General features: G+C 44.9%; 1 protein-coding gene and 1 pseudogene across 1 annotated transcript in view; one reads left to right on the top strand and one right to left on the bottom strand.

Annotated features, from left to right (window-relative positions):
• Positions 1-436: 436 nt before the first annotated feature.
• The window catches only part of LOC124616427 (protein artichoke-like), a gene marked incomplete at its 5' end in the record, with an annotated part of 58,146 nt that continues 36,397 nt past the window's right edge, over positions 437-22,185 (bottom strand). Inside the window, 2 exons of the mRNA XM_047144735.1 lie at positions 437-2,661; positions 15,589-16,292. Coding sequence (XP_047000691.1) covers positions 2,221-2,661; positions 15,589-16,292 — 1,145 coding nt within the window. The remainder of the gene's footprint in view (positions 2,662-15,588; positions 16,293-22,185) is intronic.
• Positions 10,851-10,968, top strand: LOC124617040 (annotated as a pseudogene).

The raw sequence follows: 22,185 nt of genomic DNA, 5'->3' as shown, positions 1-22,185 counted from the left end.
ACACAACTTATTTTAATTTGGTAACTAAATTTGTTACCAAATGGAAATATTATTTAACATATACTGAATCATACATATTAATAAAATATTTATTTGTAATTGCTAACAGCATGAAAAAGTGAGTATTCATAATATATTAAAATTTGATAAAGAAATCTGAAACATCAAATAGAAAATAATATACTCTTGTTTCTAGAGGCAACAAATAAATACAATTATAATAAAAGAACACTGTTACTAATGTATACAACATTTTCATTTAACAACAAGGCATCCACATTTTCATACACTTACTAATTAAAAATAAAAGATGACATTTTACTGTAAATTTATAATTCAGTATTTATTAATTAATGTTTAAATTTCATAATAAATAAAAATTTAAATGCATTCAGAAAATAATGGGTGATTGTCAAAAGAGATTCCACAACTGTTAAAATTTTTTTAAATATTTATTATAGCACCCTCAGTTGCAAACAGCTATACTAGGTAAATAGTTTTGATCACATTTAAAGGTCATCTTCAGATCTAAAAATAAAATGAAATAAAACAATAATAAACAACTGTTACTGCAGATCATAATTGAAAATTTTTAAGCTTTAAATAATCTTGAAATTTACCACATTATCTGTATTGTCCCTTAGTCATAAATTAATTTTCTTACGTCTTTTGGGCAATATTTATTTTAAATTTTAATACCACACAACATCTGCACTTTTTCTTCTATCTCCCATTTTCCTCCCTCCCTTATCCATCATCCACAAAGTGGGGGTCTGTGTGCTGCAAAGTCGATTCACCTAAATGCTTGTGATCATGATATGTCGTCACAAATATAATTTAGTGCTGTTCCTTTTCTGTTACAGAATTTTAATTTCTCACATCCTGTGATTAATCAGGTACAATTTTGAGAATCTTAAATTTTAAATATTGTCGGTCTATATTATGTGCTTATTCAAGCAAAATTTTAAGAATTTTTAAAGTATCATTAATTTCACTGTATGCAATCTATGAAAATAGTTATTTATTAATGTTTTATTTCATTTAATTTTTATGCTTGGAGATGATCATTAAATGTAATAGAAACTACCATTATCAAGTATGACTATTTACAACAGAGACTGTAACAATAAATATTTAAGTGAGGAAAAAATTATAAGTTGTGTCTAATGGTGAAACCAGCAATCTCAAAGCTACAAGATTAGTAAGCCATTGACCCTTTCAGACCCGAATTTTTTCCGGAGGAAGGAAAATTTTTCTTTGTGCTCTAATGCTCTTAGGTGACTTTAGATGCAAGATTTATACACAAATATCTATCCGTATTCAGAACATACTTTCTGCCCTTGGCTTCTTTTATGGACTAAAATAATTAATTTTGAAATGTTCACTGTTGTAATAAATAATCTGATCATTCAATAATTACCATACAAAATAACAATAATAATATTGAATTACACAGCGGAATAGAACTAACCAACCACTTGCGTGTATTCTGGCGGCTGTAAGCTGCTGCATACTGCCACATTCAATTGTTGGTACATTTATAGTTACATGCAACAGGTGGCAAGACTTGTGCATGGTGAAAAGATTGAACATTCACAAATGTGTATATGAGGTTCCTATTGAGAAAAATATTTTTATTGTAGCTAATAGACAACAAACGTTAATGTACACAATTGTAGTGAGAGGGTCTGAAAGGGTTAGTGCAGCTATGAGTGGTTTTGTCATATTTTTGAAATTTGTTATACTTAAATGGGCTTGGAAGTCTTCATAGTCTATTGTTTCTGGTGTTCTTGAGAAGTGTATTGTACTATTTTACGAAATTAATGTCTCGAGAGTGACATACATATGCTATAAGTATGAAGAAAATTGGAAAGAGCTGAGCCCAAGAGGTCTCATTGTCTAATGTAGGATTGGGAACTTAAGGTCTTGGCGCTATGTAGATTCTCGATGAAAGTTGAGAGTATTTCATTCTGATTGCACAGAGAACGCTTGGGAAATCCCACCAGTGACTCATTTATCTCGCAGAAGCAAGGACGAGCCATTGCCAGTTCAACCAGCACTAAGAAAATCCATAAGGTCCATTTGTGAGACCTAGATTTCGGAACACAAGCGATTGGCGCTATCCAGATTCTCGACAAAGGCCTATGGCAAATTTTATTCTAGTTGTGCAGAACAACTCTCGGGCAGCGCCACAAGTGGATCGTCCATCCTGCAGAAGCCTCACAGCTTGGTGGTGGCCTGCAGCTTGACGTAGTGCGGCGGGCGCTCGTCGTCCTGCTGGCCCGTCAGGAAGTACTGGTGCGCGGCGGCCATGTGCGTCCTGCCGAAGACGACGCGGGAGGCGACGTACAGCAGCGCCACCAGGATGACCGTCGCACTGGCGGCCGCCAACGCCGCGACCACCCCGGCGCCGACCGGCTGGGGCGGCTCGCCGTGCTTCGACTGGGCCTGCTGGTGGCGCACCGGGACGCACAGCGTGTCGTCTTCGGGCTGGGGAGCCGGGGCGTCGACACTGGCGCACAGGCGGAGCTGGCCGGTCCCGTCCAGCTGCAGGCCTCGGAACGACGCCTCCGGGTAGGAACAGTTGACGTGCTGGGTGCGCTCGCGCGCCTTGCCGCGGTACACGGCGATGGTCAACGTGCAGGGGGCAGCCACAGGGACCTGAACGAGACAGCAGCATATTAATGGAGGACATTTTCTACTATAATTCTGAAAGTTCACAGAGACGGCATGAAGGTAATAAAATATTTTATCACTTATGACAAAAAGTCTCTTTTATCAAATCTGCGACCATCTTTAGCACTGAACGGAAATACACTGAGAAGCTGAAACATTATGACCACTGCCCACCGCAACGTTGGATGCCGCCTGGTGTCGTTGCGGGCACGTAAGCGATAACAAAAGTACACTACTGGCCATTAAAATTCCTACACCAAGAAGAAATGCAGATGGTACACGGGTATTCATTGGACAAATATATTATACTAGAACTGGCATGTGATTACATTTTCACGCAATTTGGGTGCATAGATGCTGAGAAATCACTACCCAGAACAACCACCCCTGGCCGTAATAACAGCGTTGATAGCCTGGGCATTGAGTCGAACAGAGCTTGAATGGCGTGTACAGGTACAGCTGCCCATGCAGCTTCAATACGATACCACAGTTCATCAAGAGTAGTGACTGCCGTATTGTGACGAGGTAGTTGCTCGGCCACCACTGACCAGACGTTTTCAATGGATGAGAGATCTGGAGAATGTGCTGGCCAGGGCAGCAGTCGAACATTTTCTGTATCCAGAAAGGCCCGCACAGGACCTGCAACATGCGGTCGTGCATTATCCTGCTGAAATGTAGGGTTTCGCAGGGATCGAATGAAGGGTAGAGCCACGGGTCGTAACACATCTGAAATGTAACGTCCGCTGTTCAAAGTGGCGTCAGTGCGAACAAGAGGTGACCGAGACGTGTAACCAATGGCACCCCATACCATCACGCCGAATGATACACCTGTATGGCGATGACGAATACACGCTTCCAATGTGCGTTCACCGCGATTTCGCCAAACACGGATGCGACTATCAAGATGCTGTAAACAGAACCTGGATTCATCTGAAAAAATGACGTTTTGCCATTCGTGCACCCAGGTTCGTCGTTGAGTACACCATCGCAGGCGCTCCTGTCTGTGATGCAGCGTCAAAGGTAACCGCAGCCAGGGTCTCCGAGCTGATAGTCCATGCTGCTGCAAACGTCGTCGAACTGTTCGTACAGTTGGTTGTTGTCTTGCAAACGTCCCCATCTATTGACTCAGGGATCGAGACAGGGCTGCACGATCCGTTACAGCCATGCAGATAAGCGCGTCATCTCGACTGCTAGTGATACGAGGCCGTTGGGATCCAGCACGGCGTTCTGTATTACCCTCCTGAGCCCACCGATTCCATATTCTGCTAACATTCAATGGATCTCGACCAACGCGAGCAGCAACGTCGCGATACGATAAACCGCAATCGCGATAGGCTACAACCGACCTTTATCAAAGTCGGAAATGCGATGGTACGCATTTCTCCTCCTTATACGAGGCATCACAACAACATTCCACCAGGCAACACTGGTCAACTGCTGTTTGTGTATGAGAAATCGGTTGGAAACTTTCACCACGTCAGCACGTTGTAGGTGTCGCCACCGGCGCCAACCTTGTGTGAATGCTCTGAAAAGCTAATCATTTGCATAACACAGCATCTCCTTCCTGTCGGTTAAATTTCGCGTCTGTAGCTCGTCGTCTTCGTGGTGTAGCAATTTTAATGGGCAGTAGTGTAGATAAGCGACTTTAACAAGGGGCAGATTATTATTACGACGAAACTGGTCAAATATTCACGTGCTACTGTCGTGAGCATCTATAGAAAGAATGAGACACTGAAACTACCACTAGACGCTAAATGGTTGGATGTCCATGACTCTCCACAGAACGCGGGGTTCAAATGGCTCTAAGCATTATCGGACTTAACATCGGAGGTCTTCAGTCCCCTAGACGTAGAACTACTTAAACCGAACTAACCTAAGGACATCACACACATCCATGCCTGAGGCAGGATTCGAACCTGCGACCGTAACAGCAGCGTGGTTCCGGACTGAAGCGCCTAGAATCGCTCGGCCTCAGCAGCCGGCAGAACGTGGGGTTCGGAGGCTTGTATTCTCTGTAAAGTAGGATAGGATGTGGCATTTCTGAAGAAACAGCAAAATGCTGGTGCACAGACAAGTGTTTCGGAACACAACGGTCGTCATACATTGTTGAACATAGAGCTCTGCAGCAGACCACCCCTGTGTGTTTACCTGTTCACGCTACGATTTCATCCATTACGATTGCAGTGGGCATAGGATCGTCGGGATTCGACCTTCGATCAATGAAAACGTGTCTCACATTTTTGCTACACTACACCGCTGGTCGTCTCCACAAGCACAGTCATCGAGATGAACGGCGGCTCGAAAAGCGCAGCGCGCCACGAACGCAGGCTGGTGGCAGTAATCAAAGACACTCTGATAGCTGCGAACCACCTCCAACCCTTCTTGCTTGATGTCTTCCCCGACAGCGATGTCATCTTTCAGCAGTATAACTGTCCATGTCTTGGAGCCAGAAGCGTGCTACAGTTGTTTGAGGAACGCTATAATGAACTCACGTTGATGTCTCGGCAACCAAATTCGCCTGATGTAAATCCTATGGAAACTCTCTGAGTCGCTATCGGGCGCCATCACCGCGTGCGCAAATCAACGGCCCGTTATTTGCGCGATTTACATGACCTGTTCGTAGGCATCAAATTCCACACACTTCCACAAACCTACTAACAAAATGTCGGATTCCTGATACGCAGAATCAGTGATGTATTTCGTTTCAAAGACCGACAAACAAGCTATTAAGCAGGTGGTCACAATGTTTTGGCTCATCAGTGTGCACTAGAATTCATCACCAATACAACTATTATTAACATCTCATCATTAAACGTTTTGGGACACTCCCATCATCAACCTATTGTGTAAAACTGAAACATAATATAAGAAATGAAATTCAAAATACATATTTAAAAAAACTTTATTTCAGTGTGATTCTTTTATTATAAAATTTCTTTTGTATTAGTTTACTAACAAAATTGATATAAGGTGTCCCACATGAAACTGGTGCGCCTCACGTACAGGTTAGTCATCTCTAGTCGAATTGCTTGGGAAGTGGCAACATTGTCTCTAAAGTTGGCTACACTGCATTTGTCGGAAAGTTGAGTGCAGCTGTGCCTTCGTACATCAGTTGTTGTGAGCAGCTCGTGTTGTAGAGTTGTCACAGAAACGAGGCAGTTTGCATTATTACAGGAATTGATATTGCGCAAGGTTACATAGAGACAGGCTCCATCAAGGAAAGTAAAGAAATGTTTCAAGTGAAGTATCCTGGTGGGAAACTCCCCACGACCAGCACTATTCAATCTCTGTACAAGAAATGGAGGGCTTTAGGATGCGTTCAGAACGCCCAGAGGAATAGGCGACCGACAATGAGGACCCCTGAAACTACAGACAGAATTTGCATGAACAGTACAAGTCCCCACAAGTCAGTAAGGAGGTTATGACAGCAGGTTGGTGTATCTCATACAATCTGTCGCCGTGTACTAAAATACATGAAATTAAAAGCCTGTTGTGTGAATGTGGTGTAAGGGTTGAAATTTGAGGATCAGGAAAAAAGAGAACATTATTGTAACTGGCCGCTGAAATCTGTTGCTAATGGTTACTTGGATCTCTTGTTTTACTTCTTGTCAGAGAAAGCCTGGTTTCATTTGTCAGATCATGTAAACTCCCAGAATTGGAGATACTGGTCGCAGGACAATCCACGTATTCCGCCTAAAGAACATCGCCACTCAGAGAAGATACGTGTTTGGCGTGCATTGTCCCGCATGTGCATTATTGGCCCTATATTTTTGAATTTCACCTTAATCAGTGCCAGATATCTAGCGATCTTTGACTCTTTCTATGCACAATTAACGGATGCAGAGAAGGTGTATGCAGTATTCCAACGCCGGCCGTTGTGGCCGAGCGGTTCTAGGCGCTTCAGTCCGGAACCGCGCTGCTGCTACGGTCGCAGGTTCGAATCATGCCTCGGACATGGATGTGTGTGATGTCCTTAGGTTAGTTAGGTTTAAGTAGTTCTAAGTCTAGGGGACTGATGACCTCAGATGTTAAGTTCCATATTGCTTAGAGCCATTTGAGCCAGTATTTCAACAAGATGGACCAACTGTTCACACATCCAACCAAAGTATGACCCACATCATCAATGTGCTTCCTGAAGACAGACTTGGCTGTAGAGGCCTGTGGCCCTCTAGATCCCTGGACTTAACATTGAGTGATTTCATTTATGGGGCACACTGAAAGGGAAAGTGTGTGCTGACAGTTCTCGCACAATAGACGATCTTAAAAGAAACATTAGTAGAGAAAATAACAACATCACGCCTGCATAATTACAGCGTGTTTTTGATAAAGTCACCACACGAAGTCAGTGATGCCTGGTTGCGCATGGCAACCACTTCCAGCATCTCTTATAAACGGGTAACTACATGCTCTTTAACGTTACTATTATCTTACCTTTTTTAGTTAGTTCATTGTTACTTGAATCTCGGGCGTGAAGCATACCGGGTTTACGTGGGAAACCCTGTATATAGGCTGATTCCATGATGATGTTACAGACTTCCAGGGATGATGGAGAAGTTTAAACGTATCAATTTGAGGTAAGGGAATCTGATCCAGAAACGACTGAGAGAAAGTCATAAGCGAAAATCGTTCTGATACTTCCGGCATTAGAATACATGTACCAGATTGTTGTCGCTAAGATTGTAGGGTGCGAAAATTTCAGAGGTGGTAGTACGAAACAACATAAGAAAAAATGTCTAGGAAACATGAGCTCTAAAAAAGCTTATCTGATGAGCTATGAGCGCTTGTTCATCTTCAATACTATGAAACACATCTCTGCTTCTGCAAACTCTTTGCTCTCCATATTTTTGGAGGTGGTACTACGGATCAAAACAAGATAAAAATGTTTAGTAAATAAGGGCTCTGAAGTAGGTACATACCTTAAGAGCTATGAGCACTTGTTCATACTTTCTACTGTGAAACATATCTCTTCTATTGAACGTGTGCCCTTAGCTCTTAAGGTATGCATTTTGGAGCCAATATATACTGGACATTTTTTTCATGTTTTCATCCGTACTTCCTTCTCCAAAAATGTAGAAAGCAAAGACCTTGCAATAGAAGAGACATATTTCAAAGTATCGAAGATGAACAAGTGCTCACAGATGTTAATGTACTAGACATTTCTTTCTTGTTTTTGTCCATAACACGACCATTGAAATTTGTCTGCGTTACAACCTTAGCAACAACAGTGTCGGTGCATTTATTCTACTGACGAAATATCAGAACGATTTAAGCTTGTAATTTTCGACTCGATCGTTTCTGGACCAGGGTCCATTGCATCATGTTGATACATTTACCCTTCTCTATCGTCTCTTAAACTCTGTAACATCATAGGGGAATCATGATGTATACGTATACACAGTACTTAAATACTTCAAGCTTTAACAGGCAACGTTTTATACTTTGTGCCGTGTGATGCTACTTTTGTAAATTTGAACGCTGACGGTCTGGAGAATGTAGTACGAGGCGACAAATGACTGTAAGTGGTTTTCACAGGTACATTTGTCAATTCCTCTGATTTATTGAAATATGTAACTTTAAATTTTATTTCCTGTCTTATAAGTAAGTAAAGCTGCCACCAATCTGAAGACTGTTTTGAACCCCACAGAGCTTTACCAGACGCGATCCTGCTGGAGTTGGTTTGCCTTTGGCTTCCTCTAACCGTTGAACTGAATTACCCATCCAGCTGTACGGGGACCAGCAGTTTAATGTGGTTCCGAATCACGGATTAACTCGGCATTTTGACAACAACAAACATTGCCAGAGGTGAAAGAAGTGACAGATGTCAGATAAAAATCCTAGAATTGACCAGGGATCAACCCCGACACCTTTGGATTTGTAGTCTGGCACTTTTTCCCCCTATCATCGTCATCTTTCTTCTGAGTGGAGATCGGTTCTGTGCAGATTTCTCAAGACGTCCCTTAACAGTCGAATTTTGAAAATGTCACTCAATTATTATTATTGTTATTACAGAAGGTTGCCGGCAGCAACCTGTCCGAACGTGCTGAGCTACCGCACTGACCTACTGAGTCACTGAGTATATTTTATGTTTATACCACGGATCTAATGATGAGGATATTCCAGAAAGCTTGACGATGAAGTGTTAATAAAACTTATATTAGCGTTTAAGACTATTGTATTTGCATCTGGTAGTAAATTAATTTCTCCGTTCTATTAAGATCATTTAACTTGAGACTACGATGGAGTGTATAACGGTAAATATGAGGACTAGCCATCAATTCTTAGCTGTGACCTCAAAAAAATTAAGTTACATAATTATTTCTTTTGTATATGGCGTCTGTTCTGTTCGACATTACAGCGGCTGTGTAGAATACGATATTAAGAGAAAGCAGGACTTCAGTCGTCTACAGGCATTGGCGGTGAAGGCTGAAAAATTTCTGCTAGACCGTGACTCAACCCCGAATGCTCTGCTTCTCTAGAATTTGCCTAAATCGCTTCAGGCAAATGCCGGAATGGTTCCTTTGAAAAGGTACGGCCGACGTCCTACCCCATACTTCCCTAATAAGATGGGGCCGACGGCCTCACTGTTTGGGCCCCTTCCTTGGGCCCCTTCCCCCAAATCAACAAACCGACCAGTTTTGTACACTCGACAAGTATACATATGACAGCTCTCACATATCCGCAAGGAAAGGGGTCAGTGTGTGAGGAGGAAGAATACTCTTTCCAGCAGGTGGCTGAACTCACTTTGCGGGGTATCAAACGCAACAACTTGTTATGACGTTTACATTTACATTAATTTTACATTTTAATTATTTCACTAGTTTCGCTTGTCGGATGAGAGCATCTTCAGATCTGTGGAAATCACAATATACACTGGCGCAAAAACGATCGTAACACCAAAAAAGATTAGAGTAATGAAATTTCAGAAATGTATTTGTCTAGGTAACATATTTAAGTGATTAGCACTGCAAGTTCATAGGTTAATGTAAGCTTGAGATAAGTCATTGCAAATGTGAAGTGCTGGCACATTAATAACTGATGTACCCATCAGAATGTTGAATGCAAGCGTGCAAATGTGCACGCATTGTGTTGTACAGATGCCGGATGTTAGTTTGTGGCATGGAGTTCCATGCCTGTTGCACTTATTGTTAGTCGGTGAATACATGGATAGATAATGCTGGTTTTAGCTGACGATGGAGTTGTCGTCCGACAATGTCCCAAATGTGCTCGATTGTAGATAGATCTGGTCACCGAACAGGCCAAGGCAACACATGAATCTTTCTGTACATAATGTTGGTTACAACAGCGGTATGTGGGCGAGCGTTATCCTGTTGGAAAACAGCCCCTGGAAGCCTGTACATGAATGGCAGCTCAAGAGGTCGAATCGCCAGATTTATGTACAAATTTGCAGTAAGGGTGCGTGCGATAATCTCGAGAGAGCTCCTTCTGTTATACGAAATTGCATCTCAGATCATAACTCCAGGTGTAGATCCAATGTGTCTAGCACACAGACAGGTTGGTTGCTGGCCCTCAACCGTCCTTCTCCCAACCAACACACGGCCATCACTGGCACCGAGGCAGAACCAGCTTTCATCAGAAAACACAACAGACCTCCACTTTGCCCTCCAATGAGGTCTCGTTTGACAGCACGAAGTCGCAAATGGAAGTGATTTGGGGCCAGTGGAATGCACAATACATAGCGTCTGGCTCCCAGCTGTCCTTTAAGTAACCTATTTGCAACACTTCGTTGAGTTATTGTGGTGCCAACCATTCCTCGAATTGCTGCTGCAGATGCAGTTCGATGCGGCAGAGCCATACACGAAACACGATGATCTTCGCTCTCGGTAGTGCCACATGGCCGTCCAGAGAATGTATCTTATTGCTTCCGTACATTCTTGTGGCCACCGCTGCCAGCAATCATGTACAGTGGCTACATCCTGTCAGGTTTTTCTGCAGTATCGCAGAAGGAACATCACGAACTCGTTCAAACTCATTATGCTGTTGATAATGAAGTCTTTGTCCCCTTAAAGGCGTTCTTGATTAACCAACTCACCACGTCCAATCTCAAAGGTAACTAATCTCACGACCATCGTCTGATTTGAATCCTCGTAGTGGCGCTACTACCACCGCTCTTATGCAACTGGTGCAAAATTTGAATTCATCTTTCAGATCCAGAGGGCAACGGCCTTGCCGCAGTGGATACACCGGTTCCCGTGAGATCACCGTAGTTAAGCGCTGTCGGGTGTGGCAGGCACTTGGATGGGTGACCATCCAGGCCGCCATATGCTGTTGCCATTTTTCGGGGTGCACTCAGCCTCGTGATGCCAATTGAGGAGCTACTCGACCGAATAGTAGCGGCTTCGGTCAAAGAAAACCATCATGACGACCGGGATAGCGGTGTGCTGACCACACTCCCCTCCTATCCGCATCCTCAGCTGAGGATGATACGGCAGTCAGATTATCCCGATGGGCCACTTGTGGCCTAGTGACAGAGTGCTTTATCAGATCCAGAAACATGCCTACGAACTTTCGTTTATGTCGCAAAACTCCTTGATGCTGCGATTTCTTTTTCATCAGTGTATAATAACAGCATGAGATAAAGTTAATGACTAGAAATTTACTTGCAACATAGTAACTTATATTAATTGTTCTGGTGGAAACTCGTTAGGAGTGAAAATAAGCACTAGGCACCATAGTCAACACGATGTATGAAAGCTCACTGGGCAAAATATTGGTCAGTCCCTCAGAACAAGAGCATACTGGTCGCTCTGGAGCGGAGTACATCTGGTAAAAACCAGTCATGTAACCCTCTACCACTGACTTGGTAATGGCAGTGAAGTGTTGTGAGTGGGTCAGTCGGCTACACGCAATCACCACAATAAGATGGTTCGACCTGGATACGTCACAGAACGGGAGAAATTTGCTATTGTGTTTGGACGTGTGCACAACCAAATTGTGAAACAAATTGTCCGATTTGTTAGTGTGTTAACGCAGATTGTCCACAAGAAATGGTGTATCACTCGAAGTCATGTAGTATGGCGTAAGAACAGTGGTTGCAAAAAGAAGGACCAACCGACAGAGACCAAAGGGGAAAGACATGCCTTGTCAATAAGAATCGGATGCAGCCTGATAGGGATTGGTACGGTAAGCGAATGCGAGTGCATCTCAACCAGTTTTTGAGCGAACATTGCAACATAAATTGCGTGAAATGGATATTTGTAGTTGGATACTTCACAAAATAGCGTTACTCACAATAATACATAAAACTGCACATGCTTAGTGGAGTAGTCAGCATATAAATTGGACAGTAGCTGTATAGAGGCATATAGTGTGATCGAACAATTCCCGATTTTGCCTGTCTTCCTAATGAGGCAAGGCACTGAGACGATGAGTTTAATCACAGTGTGTGGAGGCTGCAGTTCACGCATGAGATAGCTCTTCGATGTCTTGGGCATGTTTTTCAGGTTACTGCAAACATGAACCAGGATGGTTATTTCAACATTCTCGGTGACCAAGTGCTGCTACAGCTTCACCCTGAGTACACTGTGATCACTCTGATCTTCCAATATGGGAATAGATACATTCACTGAGCTGCAAGAATATGTTCCAGAATTGAAAAACACCCAGGCACCATACTGCTCTTTAACTGCCTTTCCAAATCGTCCAGTCTTAATATTACAGAAAATCTCTAGGTCTGTTTGGAGCAGTGAGTGAGTCATAGCAGTCGACATCCATGCAGCTTCATAGCTTTACGGGACTTAATCATCGATGAATAACTTCATCTGGATGTAGAATACCCGAAGAAACTTGTACACTCTCTTCCTCGATGAAGCGAGGATATTATCAAGGCTAGAGATAGTATTACATGCTATTAGCGTGATGTCTCTTGGTGGGGACTAATATTTTTGTCCATTGTGCCCAGGAGCGTTCAATAATTAATACAATATATTTTTTTCTGAAAGCGGGTTGGTTTTATTCCATATTCCAACACAGCATATTATTCCCGACTCTTTTGGCTGCAAAAACCTGTTTTTCAACAGAACCTTTGTTCAATGCATTGGTCTTACGCCACCTCTATGGCCACGTGGTCACTGATCGGCGTCAGCGCCATCATCTTTCTCATCAACAACCTCCCCATCATCCATGTACTGCTTCCTGTGAAGTGCCAAAGTGGGCCAAATAGATGGAAGTTGGAAAGTGCAAAATCCGGGCTGTAGGGTAGATGAGGAACAACTTTCAGTGAAGTTTTGTGAGCCCCTCTTGGGTATGCAGACTCGTGTGAGGCCTTGCGTTGTCATAGAGAACGAGAAGTTCGTTTGCGTGTTTCTGCCAACGAACACACTAAAGGCGTTTCTTTAATTTCCTGAGGGCCGCTGTGTGTGGGAGATCTGACAGGCTTGTGTATCCTGTTGCAATGATGACAGTCGCCTCGCCTGATGACTCTCTGGGTTTTTGTTCACTGTCAAGTTTCCAAAGACATTCTCCAAGCACCTATGAATACCTGCAGTGCTCTGGTTTCCTGCCAATAGAAACTCAATAACAACTCTTTGCTTGGAGAACACCCCCATTACAGACGGTATTTTGAAGGATACACACACGATGGATATTAATACAACCGGCAAAAAGTGCAGAGACGGATTCCTGATTCGAAATGGAGGTAAAAAGGTCTTGTAATGGACAGTGCGTATGCAACGACAACAAATCGTCCCGGAACACAGTTCAAAGATGCATCGCAGCCACGTCACAACAGATGCTAGAATTGGTCTCCACGGAGTTGCAGGTGATAGGGATAGTAGTGGCTGTCATGTAGGTTACACAGAATCGTACTTCGACTTACTCTGTGTTGGCAGGCCACTTGCCTGGCCCTTTTACTAGGCTTTTTCTCAATATCCTGTAGAACCCGGTCCTTTGAATATGGTGTACGCACAGTCTGCAGCGTCCCTGCACGTTCGTCTGCCTGAAAGGACCCACGATCACACAAATGCCCAAAAAGGACTCGAAATGCTGTGTGGTGTGGTTTGTGTCTGTGAGGGTACTTGTTTTGGTACAGCTGTGCTGCCTCTCGATTGTTTCCATCTGCTTTGCCGCACACAGACAACATCTCGGCTTGTTCCCGACGTGCATATTGGACCATTCTGCTGTTTACAGTATGCTACGTCAGTCACACAGCCTGCAACACACGGTATGTGGTCTGAATAACAGTCATTCGTCAACACCATCTAGTGTGGCAACGATGGATTTCCCGACACATCTTCATTGGACCTTTTTTCCTACATTACCAGCCAGTTTATCGGTTTTATTAATGTTCACTCTGTATAGTGCTGTCGCCTATCGGAACTTCCTGGAACTGATCCGGGAATGTTTCACTTCCTACACTGAAGAGCCATAGAACCTGGTACGCTTGGCTAATATTGTGTAGGACCCACACGAGCATTCACAAGTGTTGCAACATGACTTGGCAAAGACTCGACTAATGTCTCAAGTAGTGCTGGAGGGAACTGACACCTGCAATCCTGCAGGGCTGTCCATAAATCTGTAACAATACAAGGGAGCAGAGATCTCTTCTGAACAGCACGTTGCAAGGCATCTCAGATATGCTCAATAGTGTTCATGTCTGGGGAGGGTGAGGGCCAACAGGAGTGTTTAAACTCAGAAGAGTGTTCCTGGAATCACCCTGTAGCAATTCTGGACATGTGGGGTGTCGCATTGTCCTGCTGGAATTGCCCAAGTCCGTCGGAATGCACAGTGGACATGAAGGATGCAGGTGATCAGACAGAATGCTTACATATGGGTCACCTGTCACAGTCATATCTAGATGTATCAGGGGTCCCAATCACTCCAACTGCACACACCCCACACCATCACAGAGCCTCCACCAGCCTGAACAGTCCCCTGCTGACATACAGGGCCCATGGATTCCTGAGTTTGTCTCCATACTCGTACACATCTATCTGATAAAACAATCTGAAACGAGACTCGTCCGACTAGGCAACATATATCCAGTCATCAACAGTCCAATGTCGGTACTGACAGGCCCAGGCGAGGGTACACGAGTGGGCCTCTGGCTCTGAAAGCCCGTATCGATGATATTTCATCGAATGGTTCACATGCTGACACTTGTTGGTAGTGCAGCACTGAAAACTGCAGCAATTTGCGAGAGGGTTGCACTTCTGTCACATTGAGTGATCCTCTTCAGTCGTCGTTGGTCCTGTTCTTGAAGGATCGTTTTCCAGCCGCAGTGATGTCAGAGATTTAATGTTTTACCAGATTCCTGATATTCACAGTACACTCGTGACACGGTCGTACGGGAAAGTCCCCACTTCATTGCTCTCTCAGTGATTCTGTGGCCCATCGCTCGTGCGACGACTATAACACCACGTTCCAACTCACTTAAATCTCGATAATCTGACATTGTAGCAGCAGTAACCGATCTAACAACTGCGCCAGACACTTGTTGTCTTACATAGGATTTAATATTTTACCGTATTCCTGATATTCACAGTAGTCTCGTGACACGGTCGTAGGGGAAAGTCCCCACTTCATTGCTACCTCAGGGGTGCTGTGGCCCATGGCTTGTGTGATGACTATAACATCACGTTCCAGCTCACTTAAATCTCGATAATCTGACATTGTAGCAGCAGTAACCAATCTAACAACTGCACCAGACACTTGTCTTACGTAGGCGTTGCCGACGACAGTGCCGTATTCTGCCTGTTTGCATATCTCTGTATTTGAATACCCATGCCTATACCAGTTTCTTTAGCGCTTTAGTGTACAACAAGTTACAGATTTTTTCAAACGAAACTGGCCAAGGAAAAAATGTGTCGCATCGGTTTTTAAACGCCACTCGTAGATTTAGATTTCGTGCGAAGTTACGACTTGGCAGAAAGCGGGATGTTTAAAGCTGGAACTGACCTCGAGAAGAGTGGCGGTGGCAGTGAGGGCCCCGTCGGAGGCGACGTCGGCGTGCAGCGCGGTGAGCTCCGGCAGCGGCCGCGCCGGCGCGCCGTCGGCGGACAGCGGGATGGCGTCGCTGCAGCCCCACTCGAGCAGCAGCTCGTCGGAGCGCGCGCCGCCGCCGCGCAGCAGCAGCAGGCAGTAGCGGTAGCTGCGGCCGCGCTGCAGGCCCAGCCCCGCCAGCCGCAGCGGCAGCGCCGCCGGGTCGCCCACCTGCGACGAGTTGCAGTCGAGGCGCACGTTCTCGAGCAGCACCTCGCGCGCGCCGCGCTCCTCGTACACGACCAGCGAGTGGCACGAGTAGGCGCCCGCGCCGCGCACAGACCACTGCAGCCACACCGCGTCCGCGGCCGCGTCGTAGCGGAACGCCCGCAGCGCCGCCGTCGCCTCGCTGTCGGGCAGCTGCAGCTGCGCCCCCGCGCCCGCCTCGTCGCCGTCTCCGTCGGCGATCTCGTCGCCGACCTCGTCGTCGGCCGGCGGCAGCTCCTCGCCGCAGACCAGGTCGTCGGGCGCCACCTCGGCTAGCGCGCCGTTCTCCAGCGAGGGCGGCGTGGCGCAGATGGCGGTGGCCACGTCAGCCGCCGACAGCCGCCGAGATTCGGACGCGTTGCGCAGCCACGACGCGAACTCCGACAGGCTGCAGTCGCAGTTCAGTGGGTTGTCTGTGGGCAGTACGGCATCCCACTGTACTACGAGAGCACTGCTTTCATAGAATGGGTGTTCCTGTCATATCCCAGAATACTGAACATTCTTCTGGGAAACACTGTATATGCCAGAGTTGTGGTCGACATTTAAAATCGTGTGAAATTGAGAGAAGGAGGTGGTGCAATGCTCAATAGCAAGGATCACCGTACCTCGTGACGCTCCAGCCAATAGTATCATCCTGCCACGGCTGATTGTAGTGTGCGCTTCGGGCTGCACGTAGACCGATTAGCGACGATTTTCGTGTTAATTAATTTATGGGGGGTGTACTTACCACTGCGGGGACACAAAGCAAAATTTCAAGTACTGCGTAAGCAAGCCATATAGGTAGTTTTCCGAGAATATACATTTTATAGAGGCATTCAGAATCAGAAAGAATGGTCCACTGTGGTGCTTATCCCAGAGTTACCAGTTACGAAGGCAGGAAAATGATGGAGTGTGTGGCATGCGATACACAGAGCACAGTGGCGACGCTGCAAGGTATTTTCCGCGACTGTCTCCACAGTGGCCCGGTATAACTGGGAGCATCAACAATGTACAAAAATTGCAAATTTGTGGTAAGTTCTATGGGACCAAACTACTGAGGTCATCGGTCCCTAGGCTTACACACTATCTTGTAAATGGGTGCACGTTCAGAGATCGGTTCGAGTACTCCCTTGGGCACGGGTGTGTGTGTTGTCCTCAGTGTAAGGTAGTTTAAGTAGTTTGTAAGCGCAATTGAAAGAAAATTAGCCATCGGCCACTATTTTTAACAAATTAACCTGGTTTCGACACTGCTAGGAGTGTCTTCCTCAGAATTTAAATCAAAGAATGGTCTATATTCTATAACATGGTCACAGAATTATGACTAAAAACGTAAGGTAGAGCATAATGCGGAATCGTCGTGAAAGACCGGCAGTACTTATATGTCATTTATAAAATGCAGTTTTTAGTCATAATTCTGTGACCATGTTATAGAATATAGACCATTCTTTGATTTAAATTCTGAAGAAGACACTCCTACCAGTGTCGAAACCAGGTTAATTTGTTAAAAATGGTGGCCGATGGCTAATTTTCTTTCAATTGCGCTTACACACTACTTAAAATAACTTACACTGAGGACAATACACACCCGTGCCCAAGGTACTACTCGAACCTCCGACAGGGGGAGCCACGTGAACCGTGGTTCAAAATGGTTCAAATGGCTCTGAGCACTATGGGACTCAACTGCTGAGGTCATAAGTCCCCTAGAACTTAGAACTACTTAAACCTAACTAACCTAAGGACAACACACACATCCATGCCCGAGGCAGGATTCGAACCTGCGACCGTAGTGGTCGCGCGGTTCCAGACTGTAGCGCCAGAACCGCTCGGCCACCAGCGGCCGGCCGTGACCGTGGCAAGGCGCCTTAGACCGCACGGTTATCCCACATGGCGACAATGAAGAGTACAGTAAGTGACTGAAGGGTCCAGAATGGATTTAAGTACTCTCGTGGTAGTATTCTGGGATATGACAGGAACACTCATTTGTAGCAAAAAACTTCAGATGGGCGTATACCCTATTCTGAGTGGTTTCCGAGACAGAGCATATTAAACCCTTCAATAGTCACGCCTATTTGCCACCGAGCCAAAATGGTGCTGCACATGTAAGGTGCTTAACTCTTTCAGACATGAGGGCTGGCTGCTGTGGCCGAGCGGTTCTAGGCGCTTCAGTTCGGAACTGCACTACTGCTATGGTCACAGGTTCGAATCCTGCCATGGGCGTACCGAGCGAGGTGGCGCAGTGGCTAGCACACTGGACTCGCGTTCGGGAGGACGACGGTTCAATCCCGCGTCCTGCCATCCTGATTTAGGTTTTCCATGATTTCCCTAAATCGCTCCAGGCAAATGCCGGGATGGTTCCTTTGAAAGGGCACGGCCGACTTCCCTACTCCGATGAGACCGATGACCTCGCTGTCTGGTCTCCTTCCCCAAACAACCCCCCCCCCCCCCCATGCCGTGGGCATGGATATGTGTGAAGACCTTAGTCTGTTAGGTTTAAGTAGTTCTAAGACTAGGGGCCTGATGACCTCAGATGCTAGTCCCACAGCGCTTAGAGCCATTTGAACCATTTTTTCAGACCTGAATTTTTTCTGGACGAAGGAAACTTTTCTTTCTGCTATAATGTTCTTAGCTGATTTTTTTAATGATTTTGGACGCAAGATTTGTACAAAAAACATACCAATTTTTAAAATATGCTTTATACACTTGGCTTCTTTTTATGGACCAAAAAAACTAATTTTGTAATATGTACTGTTGTAACACATGAACTGATCATTCAATAATTACCAACTGATCATTCAATAATTACCATGTAAAATAACAATGATAATATTCATTTACACAGTGGACTGTAACTAACTAATCACTTCTGTGTATTCTGGCAGTCACAAGCTCCTGTACACTGCTACATTAACTTCTTGTTATTTTGGCAGCACTTGTACATGATAAAAAGACTGAACATTCACACATGTGTACATGACGTTTCCACTAGGGAAAAATATTTCTATTGCAACTAAGAGACAATAAAAGTTAAGATACACAATTGTAGTCAGAGAGTCTGAAAGTGTTAATCACTTTTTACCACTAAAAAAGTTTCCAAGCGTTTATGCCTTTTTAAACCCACGGATAAAGTAGGAAACAACAACTTTTATGTAAATAGTAAACTCTTCTGCATTTTAAAATCAACAAATAATTGATACGGACTAAAGACTTACGACTGCTAGAACACACGCGAGGCGTGTGCGACTAACGGAAGGTTAACGTCACATCCGTAGATTTTTCTGGAATAACGCGAAAATTGCGGGCTATAGCGAATACGGGCTGCAGTACAATATTCAAGTGCATTAAATTTCCCACATAGACGGTCATATTCATTTTTACTCTAGGACTAATAGTTTGAACAACGAGAGTGCAATGCACATGCACTGTAGTTTATCTAGTCCTTGTAGGCCAACTTGAGTACTTTCCCAACTTTATAGACCACAAGTATCCGTATCAAACTGTTCGACTGGACTTCCTCTACACTACTGCGTATGTTGTAAACAATGCAACGTACTGAATACATTAAATAAATTCGCAGCTGCGAATAACGACAACCATCAGTTGTAGAACGGAATGAATACAGTGAAAATTTGTGCTGGACTGGGAAACGAACCCGGATTTCCCGCTTATCACTAGCGTCTGTAACCTGTACTCGTACATCCATTATGTGTATTCCCATTCAGGTCAGACGCTGTAGACGCACGGTTGACGACATATGGAAGTTTGGGTCTGGCCGTGAGTCGTGCATGGATAGCCAAATGTCGGGGCGGCCGGTCGCGATAAGTGGGAAATCCGGGTATGTGTCCCGGTCAGGCACAAATTTTCATTGACGTCATTCCATTTTACAGCTGATTGTTGTCCTTATTCGCACCTGCAAATTCATTTAATGTATTTCATAACGGCTTTAATCGCCACAGTGGCTGCATGCATGCCTGTACAAAGGAACTATGCATCGTAATCAGAATAACACAGGTGCATATTGAATAATACAGAAAATAAACAATACAGAAAATAAGCAATAATGTACATTAAATGTGTTCATGTGGAAAAGGGCAGGTGTCCATGAAGAGTTTTTAACTTCAAATAATCATTCCTGCCATATCCCTGAATATTGGCCATTCCTCCTGGGATACGCCATATTGAACAAACTTCCATCCAACCAACCACCAATTCAAAACGAATTTTAAGAAATATGTCTTCAACATTGCAAACTACAGCAAGCTGCAGTCACGCTGTTGTATGTCGCCAACAGAATATTCCACTGTGTCTCTGGTCCTGCATGATGTGGCCCAGGGCCAGGGGTATAAACTGGGAGTGACCAGCAATGTAGAGTACACAGGAGGTATGAATAAAAACGCATTCAGTCACAACTTCTTCGTGTTCTACTGAATTACATGATGCATTTTCGACGTCTAAATTAGTTAATGATGTCACATTTGCACCAAATGTCACCACAATTCTGCCCAACGTTACTGTGGACGTGTCACACCATGGGAAGGTCGTTACACGCCCTGTTACCCAGATTTCACCCCTTCTTTTGACGCCTCTGCGATGGAGGTTACAACCGTGACACGCAGCCTTGAAATTACATTTAGGCCTCAGGAAATAGCTTAAAGGGTGTCAAGGAAGGCACCTTTTTCCTTTGGACGTTGATTCCCACACATTTCACGGTCGAAAATGACAGTTTGCAGTGCGAAGAGCAACAGGCAAGCGTTCTTGACAATATTTGATAAACTGGCATCTCCCTGGCGCTTCGACCCTTCTCTAAGGACTTCGTGGCCTAGCAGCCCCACTCAATGTAAACTCATCCCTTTGGACTGCAGTACGATCTCAATTTTTGGTCTGGTGCGCAAGGTGGAACTAATAGGGACCGTTGAAAATAATTCGACGAGATTTGAAATGATCTGAAGCAGCAAATCTATTTATTCTTTTTCAGTGCTCTTGTTTCATGGCCTCTTGTGGTGTGACATGGAGGGATGCAACATTGACATGGTCAAAATGGCTCTAAGAACTATGGGACTAACTATGGGACTTAACATCTGAGGTCATTGGTCCCCTAGACTTAGAACTGCTTAAACCTAACCAACCTAAGGACATCACACATATCCACGCCCGAGGCAGGATTCGAACCTGCGACCGCAGCAAACATTGACATGTGTGAATAAAATGGCAAAGGGTCCTCTAAGACATTTCAGTTCGCCAAGACACTTGATGCCACGCACACACCTTTGTTGAGCATGTTTAACATGTACCCGTCAGAGGCTTCGACACCCTGTCAGTGGTGCTTTGTGGCTGCTTTAGCGCCTGAGGGTAGGCAACCTCTTCGACATCCCTTAGATGCAGTTGCCTGCCCTCAGGCGCTAAAGCAGCTGTGAGGCACCACTCAGCTGAAAGGGTGTCGAAGTCCCTGACAGATACATTTTTAATGTGTTCAACAAAGATGCGTGGATGACACCGAAGGTGTTGGTGAACTGGAAGGTATTAGATGGACATTTTCCTGTTTTGTTCACGCACATGTCAATGTTGCATCCCTCTGTGATCACACCACAGGAGGGCTGAAAAAGAAGAGACACTCTTTGCTGCTTCTGATCACGTACAAATTTCGTCGAATGGTTTTGAACGATCCCTAGCTGTTGCATTCTGTATACCAGAGCAAAAATTGCAGTCGCACTACGCTCCAAAGGGATTAGATCTCTGTCCGCAGCTCGTGGTCGTGCGGTAGCGTTCTCGCTTCCCACGCCCGGGTTCCCGGGTTCGATTCACGGCGGGGTCAGGGATTTTCTCTGCCTCGTGATGACTGGGTGTTGTGTGATGTCCTTAGGTTAGTTAGGTTTAACTGGTTCTAAGTTCTAGGGGACTGATGACCATAGATGTTAAGTCCCATAGTGCTCAGAGCCATTTGAACCATTTGATTAGATCTCGTTCATTGGGACTGCAGCCTCATGATGTCTGTCGAGAATGGTTGAATTGCTCAGAGTCAAAGATTCTCAAGAATGTCATCCTGTTGTGCATCGTACTGTGAACTGTCGTTTTCGACATTGAAATGTGTGGGAAACAACACCCCAAGGGAACGGGAGGTTTTATTGACACCTTTTATGTCACCCTCTGGGACCCTTTCGTGTCGTTTTCTGAGCAGCGGTGTGTCTGAAATCTTTTCCTTGGCCACTCGGAAGAATTCCGTGTGATTCCAATCCTGGGCGCCACGGTTTTGGCCTCCACGGCAGAGGCGTCAAAAGAAGGGAGTGACATGTGGGTAAGAGTGGCTGTGACGACCTTCCCATCGTGTGCAGT

This window comes from Schistocerca americana, chromosome 5 (assembly GCF_021461395.2).
Source record: "Schistocerca americana isolate TAMUIC-IGC-003095 chromosome 5, iqSchAmer2.1, whole genome shotgun sequence".
Taxonomy (NCBI): Eukaryota; Metazoa; Arthropoda; class Insecta; order Orthoptera; family Acrididae; genus Schistocerca; species Schistocerca americana.
Note: the sequence above shows the minus strand (reverse complement) of the source record. Positions and strands in the feature narration are given on the sequence as shown.